Source organism: Psittacula echo (assembly GCF_963264785.1).
Source record: "Psittacula echo genome assembly, chromosome: 1".
Lineage (NCBI taxonomy): Eukaryota > Metazoa > Chordata > Aves > Psittaciformes > Psittacidae > Psittacula > Psittacula echo.
Genome location: NC_137735.1, coordinates 89,626,444 through 89,646,847, shown reverse-complemented (window position 1 = coordinate 89,646,847; position 20,404 = coordinate 89,626,444). Strand labels below are relative to the sequence as shown.

General features: G+C 43.5%; 1 protein-coding gene across 2 annotated transcripts in view; it reads left to right on the top strand.

The window, feature by feature from the left end:
- SYN3 (synapsin III) overlaps positions 1-20,404 on the top strand; it is a gene marked incomplete at both ends in the record, with an annotated part of 176,309 nt that overhangs the window by 21,414 nt on the left and 134,491 nt on the right. For both annotated transcript variants that reach the window (XM_080612029.1, XM_080612028.1), the window contains 2 exons: positions 5,168-5,259; positions 18,355-18,511. In XM_080612029.1, coding sequence (XP_080468155.1) covers positions 5,168-5,259; positions 18,355-18,511 — 249 coding nt within the window. The remainder of the gene's footprint in view (positions 1-5,167; positions 5,260-18,354; positions 18,512-20,404) is intronic.

Here is a 20,404-nt window from a genome sequence, read left to right as displayed (position 1 = left end):
GACTGCATTTTATGTCACAGGGCAGGGAGATCAAAACAGATATGTAGTGGTAGTTGGTGAAGAGTTTCAGGAGCAAGACTGGGAGAGTGGAGAACCTTGGTCAGAGCACAATCAGTGGGTAGGGAAAAGCCAAAGGATATGTGGAGACTGGGGAGCTCCAGACATGCAAAAGACCCAGTGCCCTGCAAGCTTTGCGGCTCCAATGCCACAGGTCAACCCACCTTCTTCCATGTCCATGCAGGTGAGAAGGGCTGGTCTGAGTAACTACCAGATGGGATCCTGATGCAGGTACTCTGCATTGCCCAAAAAGCCAGTGTATGTGTTATAGCATTTAGCATGTTGCACTGAGGAAAGCACGAAGGTTCCCTGGTAGTGCTAAAACCCGCTCTTATTTTTGTGTATGTGCAGTATATATGCAAATGCATGTATAAATGCAAATATTCACACAGATGTCTAATACAACCTTGTGTCTCCCTTCCAAGCAATAACCAGCCAGAGCACCTTTTAGCTACTTACGTACAGAGCAGGGTTTAGAAAGTTCAGTACCTCAGAAAACCCCAATGTGGTCGTCACTGCATGGACAAGCCTGCTTGCTTTAAAAAAAATACAAATCAGCCACCATGACCCCAAAACATAAATCTGAAAACCTGTCTTGTATCCCTGTTTCTGCATTCCTGTGCCACAATGAAGATGAACTGACCCTCAGCATCTGCTCAAGCAGCAAAATGGAATGCTTTCCTGGGTTTCCCCTTTGACATGCAAGAAGTTTATTAAGGATGTCTGCCAGATACCAAACTTATCACAGGACGGTTGAGGCTGGGAGGCACATCTGGATATCTCATAGTCAAATATCTTGCTCTGAGCAAGGACACATAAAGCAGGCTTCCCAAGACCATGGCCAATAAAAGTTTCATGGTCTCCACGGATGCAGACTCCACAGCCTCTCTGGGCAACCTGTTCCAGTGTTTGACAATCATTGCAATAGAAAGGGAGTTTTCTTGGTTTTACATGGAATGTAGTGTTTCTCATTTTGTGCCCATTTCCCCTTGTCTTTTCCCTGGGCATCACTGGAAAGAGTATGGAGCCATCTTCTTTACTACCTCCCATGAAGATTTTATAGACATTGACAAATCTCCCCCTTTTATGCATCAATCATCAATGGCAAATTCACAAGACAGGAAACCGAAGGCAAGTCAGTAGCCTAGACAAAGCAATGCAAGGATTGTTGTGGATCTCAGACTTGTGGATCTCAGACAGAATTTGAGTTAAAAAACAGTCACTTTGCTGCACATATGAGAAATCCATGCTGGAACATATGGACAGCAGTATTTTATGTAAGGTGAGTGGCCTTCTTACTCGACAATGTCCAGGTCTTTGCTGAAGGATCAGGGGGAGTCTGGGCCGTTACAACTCAAGGAAGCTGCAGGCGTGTCAGAGAGGATCCCAATGACAGCAACAACATTAATCAATGTGCTGAAAAACATCACCTACATGAAAATGCTCCAGGAATGAGGTTGGTTTTGTCTGGGGAAAAAAAAAAAAGGAAGAGGGAAGGGTTAGCTTTCAGGTTCTGCAAGAGAAAGTAATGAACAAAAAAAATAGTCTTAAAATGTAAGGGGAGAGATTTAGGCTGGATATTGGGAAAACTTTCCAAGGTTGTTAAGGCATAGATTGCCTAAAGAGGTTCCTCACCTATGGAAGATGTAAGAAGACTATGTAGTATCTGCAAACGGCAGAGGTAGACCTGATCCTGACTTAGGAATGAGAGAAAGGTATGTCTTGAGGTCTTTCCAGCACAACTTTCTGTTATTGTATGAAAAGTGCTTCAAATCCACCTTGAACACATGCTTCCCGCAAGTCATTAATAGGTATAGCTACCAAGCCAGGTGTTTCTAATACTGCACGATTTAGAAAGACAAAATCCTCCTTGTTTTATTATCAACAAACAGAAAGAGAAACTCTAAAATAGCTCACCAAAAAGATCTCCAGCACTTAGAGAATACTGATGGGAGAAAATGAGAATAGCTTAAGCTTTAGTTCAAATGATCTGGAGAGATTTCTGAGTCTGAATACCTGAAATAGGCATTAACAGAACTGTCCTAAGAATATCTGTGGGCATCCTCCAGGTCTGGGCCTCACAGAAGTATGAAATACTTCTACTCCCACAAGCCTGTATTACGTTATTATTCAAGACAGATCGTGTCACGTTTGTCACACATGGTTCAGTCTTGCCCTGAATGTTTTTGCAGACATTGGCACCATTGCAAAGCAAGTATAAAACACCATCAGGCTAATATAATGCCGCCTTCTATTTGATGAGTCCTAATACGAATGACTCTGCAAGACCATGGGGCTCTGGGGTCTCCTGTCTTATGCATAGTTACCTGTCACACTATCTGCACAGACGGCTTTCAAAGACCTCTTTGTCTGCAAGGTAAACTCAGGCTGGAGATGATCTCAGACTTGAAATCCCAGCCAAGGGAAGTCATCAGGCTACAAAACCCACAAAGTTAAAAATACAGGGAGCACTGGAAAATCAACAGGAAACAATTTCTGCTGACTGAAGTTTTCAGCCTTCTTCTAAACGCCAGCTAGCAGCGGTCTGTTGGGTGGGACAAAGCAGCTACATGAAAGCAGCAGCAGCCCTTAACTTACTACATTAAAGCATGAGCAAATGTCATGAAAAGTTTAGGGTTGTCCTTCAGCTGTGATGGTATATCTGGATATTTTAGGGGCAAGGTAGTTGAGTCCCCCAGATCCTGTCTTCTCCCTCCTTGTCAGGGTCCCCTGGAAAATGGTTGCCAAAGGGGATTTCTCCTTCTCTTTTGGCTCTTGACATTAGCAGGCCTGAAATTGGTCCTGGCAGTTTGGTATGAAGTACTTAACCATCTCAGAAGATTCCCAGGCCTGTTGGACATTAGGTGTCTGAACACATTTTTGTTTGGTCTGACTCGGGGCAACGCCTGTCAGACCAACTTACTTAGATTGCAAGTACCAGCCATCAAATGAAGATTGACCATTTCCAACCCCAGCAAAGCAAAGTGCTAAGCTTTTTAATACAAAATCACTGTGGAAAAAAGTTACAGAATGAAAGCATAAAAACATGAAAACACAGATCCCGCTCAGTCAGCCTCTGCCTTCAGACTCTGAGGCACCTGAGGCATATGCAGATACAGATGTGGAAAAACTATCCTTTCATCTCCTCAGTCCATAGAGCCTCTTGAGGCAATGTGTAAGCTGGCGAGCTTGCCTTGACCCGCTAGGGAGCTCACTGATGGTACACAGAGCATCTGCTCTTGGCTGAAACTCATCAAGGGGGACTCACCCCTCCCTACCTCTATTGAGATTTTTTAAATATATAAAAGCAGGTGCCCTTTAGAGGTGCATATTTTCTTGTTTCTTATCCAATATGATCACTGAGCATGGCTGTGGCCAAGACAACACTGGGCAATCTCATAAGAAAGTCCAGCCAGTCACCTGAACTACTATCATTCCCTCTGTTCGTATATGTGTGTGTGTGTGTGTGTGTGTGTGTGTGCTTGAAGCAGGATTTATTTCCTGGCAACAGGAATTTTCCCCCTCCTTTCATTGTAATTGGGAGTTACAGTGATGTAAGATCATGTAAGGGTGTTGCTTTGAAAAGTTTATACAGGGCCGCAGACGTGAAATCTCATTACATCATTGGGTCACCAGTCCACGGTCATTGCTTTAAAATTAGGTGGATTTAAAAAAAAAGGAAAGTTGGAAGTGAGTTTTTCATTTGTCGTCTGGCCTCTGAGCATTTACAGGTGCACTGGCTCTCCATTGGCAAGTTTTTTCCATACATTCATGAGGACAAAACATACTTTTTTCTATTTGGGGGGAGTGTCTGTATAAAAGTTGTTCCTGGCACTATCTTTTGGTTCCAGCTAGTAGAAGTATCAAAAGAACATTAAATAGTGCAAGGATCTCAATAAAATTACAAGCATTAGCAACCATCTGTGTGCTCTGATATTGCATAGGCAGTGGTTAGAAGAGGGGTTTACTGCCGCCTAGTCTCTATCATACTAAATCTGAAAGAACACGTTACAGGAAAGGGAAAAAAAGCTGTTCAAAGGGAGACAACTAAATTTTCTGTCTCAAAAAAAGAAAACCTGATGAGTTGTATTTGTATACAGAGGCACTAATTTAATATAGGATTCTGAGTCTCTACAGGTATGTTTGCATCAAGCTGGAAAGGAACGACTTGCATGTCACAATAAGAAACTATTCTAATTTAAGGTCTACTCATTTGCTCATAAAGAACAGAATCAGGATTTAGAGACCAAGATGAGCACTGATCAGCTAATCCTGCCATTCTCCTCCTACAGAGAGGGAACTAAGACCATTGAGTCTTGCTGGCACTCCTGAGGGGCAGGAGAGCCAGTGGCTATGCAGGAGGATTATCACACCTCTTGCCCAAGTTAATCATTCTGATTTGTGTCTTAACCTTCACTGACACCTACTGCAGTCATAATCACCCTCACGTACATTGCCTTTTGCTCCTCATAGCTTAAATATTCCTGGCCAACATTTCCAGCCTTGTAAGTCACACCTCTTTGAAAATATAAAATGTTTGAATAATTGAGCAGTACTGTTAATAGCCTTCCCAGCTTTGCTAACCCTCTGATAGTTAAAATCTTAATAAGTAAACCTGATCAGGTGGGTTTCTCTGCTTATCACCTTCCTGCAGCTTAATGAGGCTTTTCAGCTATTTAGCTATTTAGGTTTAAATCTTTTGTATTAGGTTTATAGCTGGCCAGTGGCACGACAGCCAACTCAGACATAATTCTAAAATTGATGTTTCTGAGTGGAAACTTGGAATTTGAATTCAAATGACCTTACTTCTTTTTTTTTATTATTATTATTCTTTCCTGTATGCGTTTTTCAGCTTGCTCGTTCTTAATTCCTGCAGTACTTATTACTGCAATAAGCCTAATCCTTTATACTTGTACACCCCAAGAGTGGGAGCCATAAATACTTCTGCAGTCTCTCCAGGGCAAATCAGCTGTAACTGGATCTCCCATTGCCTCACAGAAAAAAAGGAAAGAAAAATAAGGAAAAGCTCATTCCAGCCAAAGACAATTCTATGTCTGTGTCTGTATGTTTGTGCCCTTGAGTAACACTCTGTCCTTTTGCTCTGCTCTAGGCTGAGTTCTCCGAGCTGAACCTGGCTGCTTATGTCACGGGCGGCTGCATGGTGGACATGCAGGTCATGAGGAACGGCACCAAGGTGGTAAGGTGAGGTACACCAGCTTGTCTTGAAAATCAGGCTTGCTGGAGCAATGTTGGGGCGAGCAGGATGACTTCAGGGTCTGGTTGGTACCTGAACTAGGGCAGCGCAGTCCTGAGGACTTCAAGGTTTCCTGGAAGCAATGGAAAGACTGACCTGACTGATGGGTTTGTATCAGGTCTCAGATGCACATTATGCCATACAGTCGTTGTTTCCAGTCTAGACCCTTCATGCAACTACAAATGCCTCCTTTTGGGGTTCTTTTTAGCCTCAGACCTCCCAATAAAAGGGACAACGAATCTTCCTTTCCCTTGATTTTTCTCTCCTTCTGTGTCAACTAACCTTCGTTGTAAGCAGTGGCTTGCATTCATTAGCCTACCTGTGTTAGTAATGTTAGTCCTAATCCCAGTGGATTACCTTTGCAGTATCTACAAAGCCTTTCCAGTATCCTGATCTTTGCAGCCTGATTTCCTCCTGAAATACCACCTTTTTTTGTCAGAGACTCCTGATGCCCCAGACTTGCATTGTGGTGTATCTCAGAGGTTATACCTCATATCTGATGAGGATTTCTGTCCCTACTAGAATTACTTCATAATTGCAGTCATTGCAAACAGACTCTTTTTCTGAGCGATGCTTCCCCAATCATGCACCCTGTTCACTTTCCAAAAGCATTGCTTGCCTTCATTCTGACACCAGAGTGCCTGCAATTTGGAGTTAATATTAGGTGCATTATTACTGGTACTATATAAAGAGCAGTATGAGCTGTTACATCTGTGTATGATGGTAAAATGCCTCTGTTTACATAGCCCTGATATTACCTCTCACCCTTTTATTCCCAGGCCTACATCTTAATGAGTTTCTGTCATTGCAACTTCTAACTCTACATTTCATCTTTGGTAACAACAGCTTTTCTCTGCTCATGTTGAAATCTCATTGCTATTCCCAGTCCATTTTTCTAGCCTCCCTACTTCTTTTGTACAAATCTTTTGTGCTTTTTGGTATATACAGTGTCTCCAAGTTTAATATTGTTCACACATTTAATCAACGCTTTTGTCTGTTAGCTTCTAGTTCAGAAGTAAAGCTATAGACACATAATATAGCATGCATGGATATTTCTGAAAGAGATTATTAGAACAGCTGAAAAACAATGATTTTTCTGAGTGCTGAGTGTGCACACTGAGTGTGCTGGCCTCAGTTTAATTTCTCAACATGTCATTTCCAGTCCAAACAGTGCAAAGGAACACTTGTCACTGTCAATTAGCTATGACTGTGGTCCATCAATTTATTTCTGGTCTTGACAACTCTTAATCTCCATTCATTCTTAAGTGCAATTTCACAAGCCTCTGCTAAAAATTGTTAAGGTTGAGTCTGTTACATCCATTTGCTTTCTCTCGTCCCACAAATGTCTGTTTCTCAGTGAAACAAAGCCTATGTCCCATGAACCAGCCTCTGGCACATCCATCAGACAGTGCACCATGCTAATGTGCTCTTGCATTCGCTTGCTCACGATGCTGGAAGGTTTCCGAAAACCATTTCCTAGGTTGATCACATCTTCATTTTCCCTCCCTTGCCTCCCAAAGCCATTCATACGTCTTTCCTTCCAAAGCCATTCATACATCTGGCAGAAAGATCTTGAGCTATTAAACTGAAACTGAAGACAAAATTTATTTCACAAGAGTGTCTGGGACATGGTGTTCATGTTTCTGCTCACAGTAAATACACAGGTATCACAGCTAGCCTTTTTGCGTGGGTATTTATATTTGAAAATGCATGTCTTTATGAATGGCATTAGTTCAGGTTTTTTGGGTTTATGTATGCATGCTTGAAGACACATGCATTTGTGTTGTGGGAAATGGATTTGCAAATATATGCTTTTCTCGATATCCAATTTATATGGTATGTGTTGCCCATGGTTTATTAAAAGTCCTTACAAGCACTAGCCATTTGTTTACAGCCTGTGTCACTGTGCCCCTGTCCTGCCCAGCTCAGAGGCGTTAAAAGCTCAAGCCAAACTTCCACAGCCATTCCTAGAACCTGTAGAAATAAAAGCTCTTCTTCACTTTCAAAGGGGAATTACTGAGCTGTGTGGAGGCCCTTCACTCACCCACATGAGTGCAACTTGCTTCTCACTTCAAGTCCCCCACCCCACAGCTTTGTCCTGCCTGACCACAGACACCCCTCGGGATGCCCAGCCGTGGGGAGATGTCACACAGGACACCTTCAACTGATATGTGTGCACCAACCCTGCTGCTGATGACATCTTTTTCCATCACTTATTAGGCCTCTGGTAATTATTAAGCAAAACACTCAGTCAGAAGTCAGAATGTTTCTAGACAGTGAGATATAACACTCATTATGGTTTTTGAATACTCAAAGCCCTTGGAAATCCCACTGACAAGTTACAGGAAGGAAATATGACATCTTGCTTACAGGCACATGTGGGATTCCCACCTGCAGGAAGCTTGCCTTCTTCATACTCTTCTTCAAAGCAAAGGCAACAGAGAGTGACTCTTGGCGTAGTCAAAAGACAGTGAATGTACTGCAGACCTATAAATTTTAAGTCAATAAAATAATAAATGTTTATAACAAGAACAACAATAATAATAATAATAAAATAACCACGGGGCTACTCTCTCCAGTTTGAAATTATGCTAGCTGACAAACTATCTAACAATCCATTAGTCTATTAAATTCTGTCATTTTGCAGCAGGTCTTCTAGTTCTTTCTTCAAACTGGGGACATCCTCTTGCACATTTAATTCAAAGCTTTTTCTTTGCTAATCCCTTGATCCTTTCTGGCATCTTGGAGCTAACGCATTCTTTTAGTCCCTGTGCCAACTGACTTGAACATCACCAGGAAGGAATTGTGGTTCTTTTACCTGGGAGATAAATCCCCCAATAAGAAAGTATAATGGTCCTTGAAGCCCTAGGCTTGCCTCAGGCAAATTTAAGAAAAAAATATATTAAAAAGGGCTTCAGAAGCATTATTATCAATTAGAGAGAATTAAAGAGAACAAGGAACTGGAAGTATACAGATCTCCATGACTATTAGACTGTGTATGTTGAAATAAGTAGCTTCAAGCAAGCTAACAAACAACAACTGAAGCCAGGCGTTACTTGCTTGCCTGGATTTAAAACAAGTGCAGCTCCCAAATTTAATTTTACAGTAACAAGATTCTGGGTCTCCACCTCCTCTTTTCTAACTACTGAGTTCTGCACTTCCGCAGGATAGGGTGCGGGATTTGGTAGTCTCAGTTAAATGTGCTACTGAAGAGAAAGACCATCATCTGACAAATCTAAAACAAGCTGCATGTGTCTTTTCAGCTCCAGTCCGACCATGGTATGATGGCTCCATCAGCCCATTCAGTCCATTTTCTTCAGAGACAGAAGAAAAAGAACTGGCCATGGAGTATCTCTCACAGTCCCTAGCAAACGCTTTCCTATTTCAGTGGCCTGTAACACATGCTCTGACTGAGGACAGTGCAGGGGTATGGGCTGGGGTCCAGGATCAGCATTGGACTTAGCCAGGGCTGGCAGAGGCAGAACCTCCAAGATGTTGGCTCTTGTTACCCTGACATTTCTTTGAGTAAAATTGGCACCAGAGCTTCCCAATGAAAAGTTGAACATGGGAAGCAGGAAGTGGTACTTATTCATCCCAAAGGATTCCTCACCAGCTTAGACACAGCGACCCCTTCACAAGAGAGAAATAGAGTAATTTCTAGGTGTGATGGCTGGACTACTAAGAAGTGTGAAGAAACAAGCATGGGCTTATGCCTGCTTTTAAAATGCTTGGGTGGATTCTTCATCCTCCTTCCAGTGCATGCACAACTTCCTTTTGCACAGGTCTACACACACAGACAGAGTGAAGTGTCTGGAGTCTAATTTACCATAGAAAGCTCTTGGGCTGTGTCACCTCTACTGGGATTAGACATAAGGAATAGGATTTTCATTTCCACTTGTCTTCATTCCTCTGTAGGGCCCTTCCTACCAGTGTTTCCACAGTGCAAAGAGGCTGTCAGTGCTGGCACAGCACCCACTCTGAGGTGCATTTATGCTTTCAGGATATTATAAAAGTGTCTTAGTATAAATGAGAATTTGGGCTGTCTCTGCTCCTGACAACAACACTTAGACTCTCAAACTATGATCTCAGCCTCTGTGTTAGACTAAATGCAGTCGTGTGTTTGCCTTTTGGGCTTTACAAGCCTTCAGCTATTAATTCCAGTAGATGTGGGAATAAGACAGGGATATGTTGAAAATCTGGACAGCTTTTTTACATGGGGAATACTAATGTCTTTGGGAGCATTTCAGACTTTTAAGGATATGAATTAATCATGCACCAGACTTCTCTCATCTCCTGTCTCCCTGTGGAGCTGGTTCTTTTGCCATTGGGGCTGATCATCTAGGGGAAAAAGCACATTTTTGTGTGTCTGCATGGGACCTACCACAGTGGTGGTCGTACCACTTACAGTGTGCTTATGCAGGCTCACTGTAATACCACAGTACAGACAACACCTGATAGACCATGAGGTGCCCAGGGTCTGAAATGGGGAGGACCCTGCGTGGAGCAATGGCTCTGGCAGGAGCTGAGCATTGAGGACAAAGCCTTGCTGTGGGGAAGGATCTCTTCCATAAACTGGTGTTTAGTCTATAGGCCTTGCCTGAATTTGGCCTGTCTGTATAAGAAGGTACATGTGTCGCCCAGCTCCCCCTAGAAGATACGCCTTTGTCACTCACAGCTGCGGCGAAGTCAGTGAATGCTCTAATTCCTCTATACAAACCCATTCATTCCTTTAATTAACACTGACTTTCCCGTTGGTTCCAGCTGATTCAGTGATTCCACTATCCTCCATGCTTTGGTAACAGGACAGCAGCCTGTTGAATCACCATCCCAAATAGACTAGGACCTGAGAGCACTTTTTTTCCCAGAGCATATTTTTTGCACTGCAAGCTGCAGTACAATCACAATATGAGAAAGCAAATCCTTCTACATGGGAGGAACAGGGAAGAAACTGGCCAGCCCAGTAGCAGGTGTTTTCCTGCTATTCAGAGCTTGCAGACCCCAGGAGACATGTACTCTGGCTAAAAAAGGTCTGCCTGCTCCAGGATGCAAGACTCTTTAAAGTCCAGTGAGGACACTGTCCTTTGCCCACTGCACATTTTCCTTCCCCAGTAGGTTCACCCACCCCACAGGGCCATCAACAAGCAGCTCCCTGAAAAAGGCACATGGGTTTTCTCACCACACAGTAGCTGCACATTGCTAGGAGATGGATGTTTTCTTGTCTCTCGAGGGCTATTCATTCATGAGAATTGGTGATTTCTTGCAGTTCCTATACAGGAAGAATAGCCAGGGAGGTCATGGGAGTAGCTACTGTCCCTGAACAGTGGTATAGGACATATTGGTAAGAAGTAGGCCACTTTCTAGCTTCTCATCTTCCAGGAAGCTTGTGTCAAAGCGGAATCTGAGGCTCTGTATAGTCCCTATCTTGTAATTTAACTCTTGATCTAATTGGTCTAATTTTTTAGAATATCTTTTTTCTATTTTTTTTTTTTTTTTTTGCTGCTTCCAACCTAAAATTCTGAAAATTTCTGCAAAGATGCAGATGGCAGAAAAAAAGGGAGAAACTGATTGGGAGTGTTTAGGTTTCTAGAAGCCAGATGAAAAAATATGTTGAGCGCCTGGTTCTCCCAAAATTCACAGTATGTGCCACATGGTACAGTACAATATGTGCTATATATTTAACATTGAGCAACATTTGGGCAATATTTTTGTATTGATGGCATGACAATCTGTACATGTATTGGAGAAGAATGTGTAACAGCGAGTAAGCTTTCAAAAGTGCTCTTTAAGCAAAACACCAACATGCCAAATGACCACTTCTCTTATTGAAATATTTTGCAGAGACAATGGGCTGGGACAAGGTGTCAAATAGGGTATACCTGGGCAAGTTGCAGTCATACATAAAGTAATATATCACCTTGAGTAAACAGTTATAAACCAAGAAGTTATTTCCACATGGAGGATGATTTACCATCATCCCTCACTAATATTCTTCCCCCTCCTCACCTGCCTTTCCCAGACCTTTTTTTCTTTTATTTTTTAAGCAGGAGTTAAAAAAAGAGAAGTTGGAGTGTGCTTATTTAGGAATTTATTCTCAGTTTCTTCCACCTCAGCTCCCGCTGCTAAACATCTGCTTGGAGACCTGTTTCTCCCTTCGGGGTTGACAGATCTCCCAGATGAATAATGTCGCCCTCCACCTCCCCAGCAGCTGGCGCCCAGCCGACGTGCAGGCAGGATGCTGAGAGTTACTGGGAAAACATTTGGCTTGCAGGCAGCTGCCAGAACGCAAAAGTCACTCTGAGCAGACCTGGGTGGGGAGCATCTCAGAGACTAAACTACTCCCTGGCCCCTTTCACGTTTACAGTAATTCTTTCCAATAAGAAATGTGCTTCCAGGGCCTAGAGCACTTATTAATTAGTTAATCCTGGGCTGAATGCAAGAATGATTAAAGACTGATGTAGATTGTTTTGGTCCTGAGCAGCTTGATTTTCTTTTCCTCAATTCTGCTTCAATTTGTCTCCTTTATACATGGGTTTTTACTAAGGCTTCTTCCAGGGAATGGTTAACAGAGAAATGAAGGGCCAAGTCCTGCTGCACCTTCACTGTACTGGTCAAGGTAGATCTTCATTAATGACCTGAGAGTGAGACAGAGTGTAGACTAGACGAGATCGTGGGTGGCAACAAGCTGGAGGGTGGAGAGCGATAGGTATGCCAGAGGGCAGAACTGCCTCAACAACTGGGAAAATGGTCCAACAGGAACCTCATGGAGTTCCATAAGAACAACTGCAGAGTCTTGTGATGAAGGAGGAATAACCGCAGTATTGCTGGGGGGCAGGTGGAGTGAAAACAGCTCTGCACAAAAGGACCTGGAGGGGAAGAAGCCCTGTGGCTCACTGCGAGTTGTTAGCAAGCACGTAGCTAACGAGACACTACTCACATCTAAAGTACTGAGTGCAGCTTTGAACTGCCCAGTACAAAAAATAAGTTGACAGACTGGAACGAGTTGAGTGAAAGGCCACCAAGCTCATTGAACTGGTCTGAAGACACCCAAGGAGAGACTGAGGAATGCCTTTGTTCAGTCCGTAAGAGGAGGCTGAGTGGGATCCATCTACAGTCATCAGGCAACTAAGAGGAGGGTACAGAGCTGGACTCTTGCTGAAGGTGTGCAGTGGAAGGAAATAAAATAAACCAAAACAGACATAAGTTGCAGCAGGTGAAATTCTAATAAAAATATATATATATTCCATCATGGGGGTGGTCAAATACTAGAACAAGTGCCCAGGGTTGCTAGGGGATCTTCATCCTTGGCAATATTCAGACTTTGACTGGGACAAGACACTGATCTACCTAATGTCACTTTAAAGTTGGCCCTGAAATGAGCAAATGGGCCAGATGATTTCCAAAAGTCCTGTCTGACCTAAATTACTCTATGGCTTTATTCTGTGATGTTGGAAAGTATTTGCATTACCTTCTGTAAAAGCTTTGTGTCACACACATTTTGAAAGCAAGCCGCTGGTGGCAGGTGTGATTGGTAATACTTGAGGCATTATCTGGGTCCACATGCTTTTCTTGTCAAGGTTGATCAGTTTACAAGTAACGTATATGAACAGTACAGTTCAGAGAGTGTGTGACATGCAATTTTATGGCTCATTGATCATTGGCCTGTGGCTGAGAAGCAAATCCGGGCATCTTCCAGGGTGTCCTTGCCTGTATATAGTGGTACTGGTCCTGCTGCAACCATGATTCCTGGTTCCTGCTGCTTTTGCAAAACTGCTCTCCCCCCCGGCCCTATAGTTTTAACCCAGCCATTCTCTTTTACAGCATCTCAAAATACTCTATGCTCCTCTCCTCCAGCCTGGTCAAGAGAGGTCATTCTTTATTCTATGTTGATTCCTTTTTTCTCTGAAACCAGCTCTGTGTTACCTTATTCATATAAACAACCACGTTCATTCTTTCTTTGAATAACTTCAGCAGGTTTATTTCTTTCTGTGGAAAAATATGACATGAGGTTTTGACTGAAATGAGATCTTTTTTCTTAGGAAATATCCCATGTTGCTATGGCATCCAACATACCATTAAATTTAACATTGTGATAGGTGAAAATGTCATAGATTTCATATTGTTAGTAATGTAATAGCAATATTAATAACACCCAAGCAAACGACAAAAGGAACATGTTCGTATTCGTATATGCCATTTTCTATTAGCTCTCAGGCATTAGAGGCACTGCATACTTGGAAGGATTATTGAACTTCTCAGGTAGTTGTGTCCACTTACAGCTTAGAGTTATGTCTCAGAATCTTGCCTGAAGGCTCCATCAATTGCCAGTAATGCAAAGCGTGTATCATATTGTTTAATTATTCATTTTTCTTCCTGTCCGTGTTGTGCCAAGCAGATAGGAAAGGCTTTAAAAGAGAACTTAGTCAAATGTGCTGATCACTGGAAAGTGTCAAAAAACTGAACTAAAAAACTCCTTGAATAATGGTGGTTAGGCAGAACCCGAAGTGAAGATGTGCATCTTCAGTGTCCAGGGAAGATCTTTTTCTGTTGATATAAGGGATGAAGATGTAAGACTACCACTCTTTCAGGAAGAGAGCAGGAGACCCCATCTTTCTCTAACAGCACAGGCAAAAAGCTCTCTAAACCCATCATGGTGCTAAAGTATAAAGCAGGTCTACCCTTTGGCTGCAGGTGATTATTCATGGTGGAAGGGATCATTAGAATGTATTTTGGCAACATAAGCTATTATTGTGTGTTCTTTCTTCATGTCCATAAAGCTCATTGTGCTGCAGTAAGAAAAGCTGAAGGACCAGGAAGAAAGCCAGTTACGGATTATACGCAGAAGCGTAAAGCCTGAAACCTCCCAGAAGGATCTGCTGTCATCATCTTCTCTATCCCAAAGCACGCTGGGGACCTGCTTTCTGCAGCGAAGTGTTATTGATGATCTTTTCAGAGCTGATCCTCTTCTCATAATTAGAGAAGTTAGACATATGGGCACCAGAATAGCTACTGCAGTTCCTGAGATGTTTAATTTCCATATTTTACATCAGGAATCTCTTATATAGTTTTGGGTTTTTTTTGTCATTTCTGACAAAACTATTTCCACGACAGCTAATACTGTCACAGATTTAAGGGTGGATGAGTCCAACCTAAGAAATTATGCTCTGCAGTTAGACCTCTTCCTATGAGGTATTTGGCATCCAGCCTTTATACTTAGGTTTATCTCTAAAGTATAGTTTTACTGCTAGGAAAGAAAAAGACTGCTAAAATGCATTAGAACAAGTTGGAAAAGAGTTAGTTAAATGCAAGTAAGCATCTTGCACCACAGAACCAGAGTCCAGGCTCAGGACTGGCAGCACTAGCAGCTTCCTAGCTAGATCGTCATCATTGCCCAGGGATGACTGACTCACTGGCCTATCTCTATTGCCCGGGGGAGAATAGGCTGAGAGACTGCCATGTGCCTTGGCTATCATCTGGGACAAGAAGGCAAATGCAAAAGGAGAAAAGCAAAGAGACCTGCAGGGGGCTGCTTCACTCTAGGGGGGCCCTGTCCGGTTGTACACCACTTGGAGTGCTGAAAGGCTCATGCTGTGTACGGCAGAGGCCAGTGCCTGTGGCAGCACAAGCTGAAAAGAAAGCACCTTTCCATTCCAGAGGAAAAGTAAATTTCACCAGCTATTCCAATCTGAAAATGAAAATTTTCCAGCCTCCCAGTTTATTATTTTTTTAAAACAAAGGATTCCTTTATCTCTACGCCACTCTGGGAATGTGTTACATGCATTTCAGTGGCCTTTATTTTGCCCGACAGTGGTAGGGGCCGAATTCTAAATGAGAACTGAGCTCTTGGGATCTGAGAAAAAGCTTCTCTAAAAGGGCTGTGGCCAAAGATGGGCTCCAGCTTTCTCTTGGAAGCTTCATTCATCTGGCTATCATGCTAAGGAAGATTTGCAACTTCAGGTAGGTGTCTGCCACACAGCCCAGGAAGTGCAGCACACCCACATGCAGAGCACAGCTTATTAGCCACATGCTTTAAATCTGTGCTTTACATTAATTCCACTTAACTATCCCATCTTCCTGTCCATTAGATGTTCAAAGGGACTCTCCTGCATTCTTTATGTGACCAAACCCATTTCCATGACCTGTCTTTAGCAGCGGTCTAGGTGCAGTTGTACTCAAGACCACTCGTGGTCATCCAAACACTGGCTTGACAGATCTAGTGAAGAGGAAAGATATGTGCTCCTTCCATAGTCATCCTATGCCTGCTGGACTTGGGTGCTAAGGACCTCAGCACAGTAGGTAATACTGAGTTTGGCTCACAAAAAAGTTTTGGCAACCATGTTTCAAATGTGGGACTTCTGCCTAACCTGTCTGTCTGCCAAGGATTTGAGGTTCCTGACATGGGAGATGTTATTGGGTTGGGTTGAAATAGCAAAGAAACAGTTGTGCTACTAGCTATTCCAAATCCAAGGCTCGCTATGTTAGCTTAAGCTTTACACTCTGAGAATGAGCAGTAGCTTGCAAAAGAAATTGCCTACCAAAAAAAGCAAGAATACTTGTGTGAAGCAATTGAACATTTTTCTCCACAGATCACTGGTACGCCCAGTTATTCAGTTTTCATACTGCCACTCCTACCCTGACTATTCATTTCCCTTTTACTATCTGCTATCCTTCCTAACCCCTTTTCTCACATATTGCCACAGGTCTCTGTGTCTCTGTTACAGACCTCTCACAGACTCCAGGGCTCTCCAGCTGATGTTTATTCCCAGCTAGTTCCAGGCCCTGCACTCCTCTGCCTTGTTCTCAGTATCCATGGGAACATCCTCATTGTCCCACGGCTCAAAACAGGGATTCAGTGTCCACCTTCCCTTTAGAGATTCACTCCTCATCAGCTGCATGAGAGAGTGCTCTGCCTTCCTACATGATGCAGAGTTTGAGAATAGGCTTTTCTACATCAATTCTGTATTCTTCTGTCCATCTTCTAAGTTGAGAAACTCTTCCTTTGCCAGGATATGTAAAGACAAGAGCTTTTTTCCTTAAGCCTTTGGCTGGCGAAAGTAAAGCCATTGAAGGCAGTTTCTCAGCTGCTGTGTGTATTCCCCGCCACCCCAGAGCTGGCCATGATCATTTGCGTTTGCTTCCTCCCCACCACAGCACCACATCCCCACAGTGGGGTGTTTGGGGAAATGTTCAAGGGCAAATACTGCTGCTTCTTCTGGGGAGACCGGAACAATGTTCTGAACCATTACACCGCAGCCCCAGTAAGTGCTGTTCCCTAAGTCAAACCTGGGGAAAGACTTGGGATCATTTTCTTCTTCATACACTCAGAAAGCTGGATGAACGAGGGACATGCCTGAAGCTCCTGCCCGCCAGGCACCACCACTGTTTAGTAACTCAGCGCACATACCCAGTCCTAGTCCTAGGAAGCTGATTAATCCTTCCTGAAGACCTGTGCCTGCCTCTGGGGTACTTTCTGCATGGCAGATCCAGCAGAATGGAGCCACTCAAGCTTTCAAAGATTTTCATTCACTTGCTGTTTCTCAGCAGGGGTTCACCACTTGCCTCACCCCCATTGACATCAGGGAGGTCCATAAATCAACTACACAGTGATAGCGCAGCCCTCCCAATGCTCATTATGCATCTCGTTGCTGGAGGAAAGCACCAACTTTGGTGCCAAGTACATTAGGGAACATGCCTGGGTTTAAAAATTCTCCATGGGAGGGAATCACAACATTTCCAAAGCTTGGCCTCTTGCATCACAAAAGCAGAGCATGCTCCTCACCATGTCTCTGGCGATAAAAGTCCAAGGCCAAAAACCAAAATGAACAGCTTTAAAACAACAAAGCTGTCACTGGATTTTGTACACAGTGTTTGTTGCCACAATGGGTCCCAGAGTCACCATCTCGGATTTCCCTGCCAGAATGATGGAAATATAAATAGGGGCTATAAACCCAAAGTATTTCCAGATCATACATCCAAAGGATAGAAATTATAGTCTCTTAGTGAGGAAAATGTTCGAGGGTAGTGAGGTAATGGGACCTGGTTACAGAGCTCATTTCTGTGAAAAACTTCAATACAGTATGGAAATTTTTCCGATGTCCTTGATGCAACCTCCATTAAAGTATAAAATAATCCCCTGTTTCAGTGGAAAAGCCCCCTCCATGCCTTCGAGAACAAACTGCTGAGCTCCATTTTGGGAACAGTTTCTTTTCCAGCTGCTGTTCCCAGAGATTCCTGAATGGCTCCAAAGACACAGCATCAGCAAGGAATGAAATCTGGCTGTTTGAAAGACAATTCTTCCCCTGTTGGCTTAGCTAGAAAAGGACCTTGCTTTTCTGTGCGTTTGCTGCTGTGGAACCATAGGAGTCCCAGCTCTAGTCTCACTAAATAATATTCTGGAAGTCCATGCCATGAGTCACAGCACTGGATGAGGGACTCTGCTCATTTGATTAATTACATTACCATGCCTGCCCTTTACTTGTTGACTCACAGCCGTAAGAGCCTGGGATGTGCTGCGTACATAGTAAACTGATTAAAGGGGTAATGTGTGTCAATGTATGGATGTGTACAATAGCTTTTTGAAATCCCTTATGATCTTCCCACCCACTGGGCATTGCTTCAATATCCAGTTCAATCATCAGGAAATAAACTTGCTCCCTCATCTGCGTCGCACATTGCAATGAGCTTGCCAAATATGGCCAAGCTTTTAGAAAGAAAAGAGAATCCCCCCACCAGTGAATTTATGACCCTTGGCTCCTCTTGTGGCTTGTTCCTGTGCATGCCTGAGTGACATGGAAACTGCAGCGAATCTGTTTGGCCTCTTTCTGTGCTCTCACACTTGCAGCTATGTTGGATTTTTCCCCTTTTAGATAACTAGATTTTTTTGTTTGGTTTGTTAAGTCCAAACGCAAGCAGCCCATGACGAACAGCCCAAAAGAGAGCAACATGTGTTAATGAAAAGAAAGGGAAGGATGGAAAAGGAACAAGGGGAGGCTGGAAGTGTTGCTGAGCATTTGAAAACAAAACGTCATCCCTCTTGTCTCTTGCAGGTCCTTCAAGCCGGACTTTGTCCTGATTCGGCAGCATGCCTATAGCATGGCGCTGGGAGAGGACTTCCGCAGCCTCATCATCGGCCTCCAGTACGGTGGCATCCACACGGTCAACTCCCTCTACTCCATCTACAACTTCTGCAGCAAGCCCTGGGTGGTAAGTGCCAAGCCACCTCTACTGCATGCCAACACTGCAAAGTCAATATCTGGTACCGATAAAGCACCAAACTCAGCTTCCAGTCATGGGAATTCATCTCTTTAGGTTAAAACCACCATCTAAATATCTTAGGAATCCTGCTGGGAATTCTTGGGGGGAAAACTAGCAACACTGCTCCTTTGCCAGCCCTGTAGCATTATTTCAAGGTGTTCTTTCCTCACCCTGAGTAAGATGCTTCACCTGTCCCAAACTCTAATGTGTCACAAACAGCTAACAGTACAGCAAGACTTAGTTTCCTTGTAAGGCAGAGTAGGTGAGTAGTAATAGATTGATAATATCAGCTCAGTAGCAGCACGTCTCTGTCCTGACCAAAACACAATAAAAATACCTTAAAACAAACATTAACATTCACTGTTTTACAAGGTATCTGAATTATGCTATTTCTAGCATCCTTTATTAGATGCACACTTGTGGTAACCAGGCGCCCCAGCCTAAGATTATCCATCCCTTGCAAAAGTGAAAACTGCACTTGTCTTCTCTTCCTACTTCTTGTGGCTAGTGCTTTGTTGTGAGGAGATTATACTAAAAGAAAGGCAAGAAAGGTAGAAATGATTTCTTCAGCCTCTAGGTTTAGGAAAAAGAAGGGAATATAAAATGACAGAGATACAGGAAAGAGGCAGAAGGGAAGGGGAAAGCGTATCGTATTGAGTTTGTGTGGCAAGGTTTTGGTAGCCGGGGGCTGTGAGGGTGACTTTTATGAGAAGCTGTTAGAAGCTTCTCTCATGTCCGATGGAGACAACACCATCTGTTTCAATGCTGGCTGAGCCCATCAGCAATAGTCATAGCACCTCTGGGAAAACGTATTTAAAAAGGGGGGAAACCTTCTATGGAACAGCCAGAGGAGAGAAATTAAAATACGTGAAACAGCTCTGCAGACCCCAAGGTTGGTGAAGATGGAGGGGAGGAGGTGCTCCAGGTGTGCAGTGTGTCCAAAGAAGGGCAACGGAGCTGGTGAAGGGTCTGGAGCACAAGTGTGATGGGGAACGGCTGAGGGAACTGGGGGTGTTTAGTCTGGAGAAGAGAAGGCTCAGGAGGACCTTATTGATCTTTACAACTGCCTGAAAGGAGAATGGAGAGAGGTGGGATCAGTCTCTTCTCCCAGGTAACAAGCCACAGGACAAGAGGAAATGGCCTGAAGTTGTGCCATGGGAGGTTTAGATTGGACATTAGGAACAATTTCTTCACTGAGTGGGTGCTCAGGCATTGGAACAGGCTGCCCTTGGCAGTGGTGGAATCACCGTCCCTGGAAATGTTCACAAACTGTGTAGATGAGGCCCTCAGTGACATGGTTTAGTGGTGGCCTTGGCAGTCCTGGGGGAACTGTTGGACTTGATCTTAAAGGTCTTTTCCAACTGAGTTGATTCTATGATTCTATGACCCTGGTGACCAGATGAAGAGCCTCTGCCTTTACACTGGCTTTTGCTGAGGAAGACAGCCATGTGGTTTACCCTATCTGATTTTGGGGTTGAGTCAGTCACAATTTAGTTGGCATTTTTCAACTCGTGCCTTGTAATTACATTTCTGATGGTGTACAGGGGACTTGAGATGTGACAGGCCTATTTTTAGGAGTCTAAAATAAAAGAAAACAAACAAACTCAGCACATTGGGTTAAAAAAAAAAGAAAGAAAAGAAAAAGCAGGGCTGGCAAGGCAGTGTGGGAGAAATTGGCTCTGCCAGTAACTTGGCTGTAGCTATTCTGGGTGCATTTGTGCCATGCTTTCCTCATGGGGAATACAGCTGGCTCAGACAACCTTCCCAGAGGAGTCAGGGAAACCACTTGTAAACACTTAAAATAGGTTTGCAAAATGCCTCCTTTCCCTACTGCCCCTGCAC